Source organism: Nansenia antarctica (assembly GCF_963989245.1).
Source record: "Nansenia antarctica genome assembly, chromosome: 6".
Taxonomy (NCBI): Eukaryota; Metazoa; Chordata; class Actinopteri; order Argentiniformes; family Microstomatidae; genus Nansenia; species Nansenia antarctica.
This window is the reverse complement of record NC_137676.1, coordinates 71,782,505-71,787,504: the sequence shown is the minus strand read 5'-3', so window position 1 is coordinate 71,787,504 and position 5,000 is coordinate 71,782,505. Positions and strand designations below refer to the sequence as shown.

General features: G+C 46.8%; 1 protein-coding gene across 1 annotated transcript in view; it reads right to left on the bottom strand.

Moving 5' to 3' along the window:
* The window catches only part of htt (huntingtin), a 98,252-nt gene that overhangs the window by 46,649 nt on the left and 46,603 nt on the right, over positions 1-5,000 (bottom strand). The window contains 4 exon segments of the mRNA XM_080534847.1: positions 26-127; positions 1,998-2,175; positions 3,671-3,816; positions 4,283-4,490. Of these exon segments, the coding sequence (XP_080390973.1) occupies positions 26-127; positions 1,998-2,175; positions 3,671-3,816; positions 4,283-4,490 (634 nt within the window).

Genomic DNA, 5,000 nt, shown 5'->3' with positions numbered 1-5,000 from the left:
GTGTGTGTGTGTGCAGGGTACTCACGGTCATTGTTCCCAGAGTCCACCTGGTCAGAGTCAGAGTCTCTCCCTGCCTCCGTCCTCTTCCTCTCTGGGTGCAGGAGCTGGTCCCCAGGCCCCACCGCCACTACACACACACACACACACACACACACACACACACACGCACACACGCACACACGCACACACGCACACACGCGCGCGCACACACACACACACACACACACACACACACACACACACACACACAGAGAATCAGAATCGCTTTTATTACATCCATCAATGTACAGGTACTAGGGCTGTCCCAAACGACTATTTTTCTAACGATTAATCTATCGATTATTTGTTAGATTAGTCGGTTATTCTAACGACTAATTTAACGATTAGTCTAACGATTATTTTTTTACTGTTCGGTTAATGTATCACTTAATTTCCCCCAAATAAATGTCAAAAACTTCTCTTATCAACATTTCAGTATTTTATTCAATTATTCTTGCACTGCAGGGCAATATTCCACACAACAAAAAAGATCCTCTCTTTCTTACAGTCCAACATAAAATATAATATTATAAAATATAAAAGTTAACTTCAAGTAAAAGGAAAAGTGCAAGTAATGCAGTAAATTCTGTAAAAAAGTGAAATTCTAACCGGAATACCGTATACCTCTCAGTAACAATCTTTAACAATAACAATCTCAATAACAAACATAACATTCTCCCCCTCTCTCTGCTCTCCCCCTCCCCCCTTAGCTCTCTCCCCCCCTCTCTCCCTTCTCCCCCCTCCACCTTAGGCATTACTGTGGAGGAATGTGAGCATGTCACACTCACACACAGACACACAGAGACAAAGATACACACACATGCGTGACACATACACACAGACACAGACACAGACACAGACACACACACACACACACACACACACACACACACACACACACACACACACACACTGACAAACTGTTCTGTTGTGAGACAAGCATCACTTACGGCCCGCGACCAAATCCTATAATCTTAAAGGAGTGCAAAACACTGCTCACCTTCAAAACCACTCTCAAAAAACATTTACAGGAGGCTGCAATCCGTAACTGGACCCTCTAAATCAAAAATCAGATTAAAAGACCCGAACTACCCACTGTACATACTTTGTGTTTTGTCCCCCGCCCCCACCTGTGGTGTATGTCCTACCCGCTGTACATACCTTATGTTTTGTTGTATTGTTCTTCCCATGATGGATGTATGTTTATCTTGTAGATAGTAATAGTTATTTGTCTGTATTATCTTGTAGATAGTACTAGTTTTTTTGTCTGTCTTACATGTAACGATGAATTGAGAATCAAGGACCCCAATTGAAATAAGCCAGTGGCTTTCTTGGGTTTTTATCCTGTTAGTTGACCTTGTATGTAATATGTACTTTCATGTACCTACTTCTGCAAATCTTCTAATAAAGTTTTCAATCAATCAATCAAACCAGTCAGAACAGGACTGTGGTAAACACAACAGCTTAGCTAGTACTGTTTTAGGAGATAAATATGGAGATAATAGGGCTATGCCCCGGGGTAGAAACACAAGACTATAGCTGGATAAGGTCTACATGTCATCACGGTCATTTTAAGCCGTCAGCCAGCCCGCTACGACCACGGGAAGTAATGTTAAAAGTGAAGTTACTTCTGTTAAACTGGCTATAAGCTAACATCGCTAATCGCTAACTCTCTCCGTGTTTGCACTGGTCGCAGCCATTTTGTTTATTTACGACTAACCGACGCATATTACGCAAACCGACGTATTGACGTAGTCGATGACGTCGAATAATCGTAACAGCCCTAACAGGTACACAGAGTAAAATTCAGCAGGTGTGTGAGGGAGCAGGTGTGTGTGTGTACCTGAGGTGATGAGGAGCCTGAGACAGTGTGTGAGGGAGCAGGTGTGGGAGGTGTGTGTACCTGAGGTGATGAGGAGCCTGAGACAGTGTATGAGGGAGCAGGTGTGTGTGTGTACCTGAGGTGATGAGGAGCCTGAGACAGTGTATGAGGGAGCAGGTGTGGGAGGTGTACTGCGGGGAGGCCAGGCGCTGCCACACGCAGGGCTGCTGCAGGGCCAGACACAGGCAGGACAGGCTCCACTGCAGGTCCACGCTCAGGGGCAGGGAGTCCTGCAGCAGCCTCCACACCACACACTGGAGGGGGGGAGGGAGGGAGGGGAGGGGGGAGGGAGGGAGGGGAGGGGGGAGAGGGGAGGAGGGGGGAGGGAGGGGAGGGGAGGGGAGAGAGGGGGGGAGGAGGGGAGGGGAGGGGGGAGAGGGGGGGGGAGGGAGGAGAGAGAGAGAGAGAGAGGGGGGGGGTTACAAAATGGAGAGAGAAGACAACATTAAACTAGAGAGATACCATTTCTGTGGACATTGTGAAGTGTGCCTGCCTTGAAATCCATATCGGGGTATTTAATCCAAGAAGTATAAACTAGGGGTGGGCATCGACGATCGATAATTGATCGATAAGGATCTTGGTCGATCACAAAATAAAACATTTGGTCGATCACAAAAACATTTTTTTGTGATCGACCAAATGTTTTATTTTGTGATCTACCAAGATCCTTATCGATCAATTATCGATCAATTATCGATCGTCGATGCCCACCCCTAGTATAAACGCTATGCCTTGATATTGAACGTGTTAAAAGTTAAAAGCTTTACGTTTTGTTAGCTAGCCAACAAACAAACAGCCAGACCGTAAAAACGACTAATGTTATGGCTTAGATATTCCAATGTGGAGTGATAGTGTGAAGAGCTGAACATTTTGATATAAGATAATATGTGTATGTGGACTTCAAACTGTCGGCGTGTGACGGCAGTTTACAAAATGTGTGAACACCCACAGCCTCACTCAAGGTTCTGAACATGCCACCATTCATTCCTATGGGCCAGGTTTTGCCACGAAAATATTTGAATATTTCATAAACCGTTCACCAGAACCTTCCACAAAACAATAGCAACAAATGATGTAATGAGCCGCACGCTTTGACACCATTCATGTAACCATTGTTACCACTTTGACACCATTCACGTAGTGCAAAAAAACCTGTGGGAGAAGTAGCCGTGGCAATATTTGGCTAGAATAATGAATGAATGAATGAATGAATCTTTTTATTTCGAACATGATTTAAAATAATAAAAGAACAAATAACTAATATGTAGAGTACAGGCCTATCAATGTTCGAAAAGGAGTAGGATGAAGCCTAGGCTTATTCTGTCCTACCCCTATCCGTCACTCTCAAGTGATAATATCTATATATATATATATATATATATATATATGTTATGATGTGGGAATGCAGTACATTAGGGTTAGGGTTAGGGGTAGGGGTAGGGGCAGGGTTAGGGTTAGGGTTAGGGGCAGGGTTAGGATTACGGTTAGGGTTAGACATGCCAGCATGTACCAAGTCGACGTAGCACCTAACCCTAACCCTAGTTTTCCCACATGTACCGTATTCCCACATGTACCGTAACATATATATATATATATGTGAGATAACAATAGCGTCGCTTGCTTCCAGCAATCACACTAATAAAAGCGAGGACACGAAAGCCTTTTCTTTAACAGGAACGTTACTGTTTATAACGAGGTCACCGGGTGATGATGTTAGAGGTTAAAGGTCGAGGTGTGTGTGAGTCCTACCTCCGTGGCCAGGCAGGTGAAGGAGGTCACCAGGTGTTCCTTGTCGGGGGGGATGTGCAGGGAGGGGGGCAGCTGGGCCACACACAGCAGGTACTGGGACAGAGCTCTGCACAGGGACAGAACCCGGGGGTAGAACCCTGGCTCACCTGGGGGACAGGGACACACACACACACACACACACACACACACACACACACACAGTCAGGGCACACACACACACACAGTCAGGACACACACACACACACACACACACACACAGTCAGGGCATACACACACACACACACACACAGTCAGGACACACAGACACACACACACACACACACACACACACACACACAGTCAGGACACACACACACACACACACACACACACACACACAGGACACACACACACACACACACACACAGTCAGGGCATACACACACACACACACACACACACACACACACACAGTCAGGACACACAGACACACACACACACAGTCAGGACACACACACACACACACACACACAGTCAGTAATACACACACACACACACACACACACAAAAACAGTCAGGACACACACACACACACACACACACACACACACACACACACACACACACTCCTAACCGTAGACGTCGGCCAGTTTGTCCCAGTAGGGGGCGGGCTCTGAGGGCGGCAGGAAGGACTGGTGGGGGACAGGAAGTAGCTGCGTGACCCCGCCCATCTGCTCCAGGGTCACCTGCAGGGCCGTCTCCAACAGCAACGACCCCTGACCCCGGGTCAGCCGCTGGACGCCCATGCTGAGGCACGGGCAGAGGAGGCTCAAGTTGAAGTCCTGACAGAGAGAGAGAGAGAGAGAGAGAGAGAGAGGGGGGTGAGGGCGTGTGTGTGTGTGTGGGGTGAGTGTGTGTGTGTGTGTGTGTGTGTGTGTGTGTGTGTGTGTGTGTGTGTGAGTGTGTGTGTGTGTGTGTGTGCGTGTGTGTGAGTGAGTGAGTGAGTGAGTGAGTGAGTGAGTGAGTGAGTGATAGTGTGTGTGTGTGTGTGTGTGGGTGTGAGTGAGTGAGTGAGTGAGTGAGTGATAGTGTGTGTGTGTTTTTTAAATGTATTTATTTTACCTTTATTTTACCAGATAAAATCAATTGAGAACAATACATTTGGTCGTTTTGGAGTTAAGGAGTAGACAGAGGTTATTGAAAGACTGCTCGATAGAGGTGAGACTGAGTTGGAGAGTGGCTGCCACAGAGTGGAGAGAAGGGCCAGCTGAGTATAAGATGGTGTCGTCAGCATACAGATGTATCTGGGAGCTGCCAGCAGCCTTGGCTACGTCATTGATGTAGATGGAGAA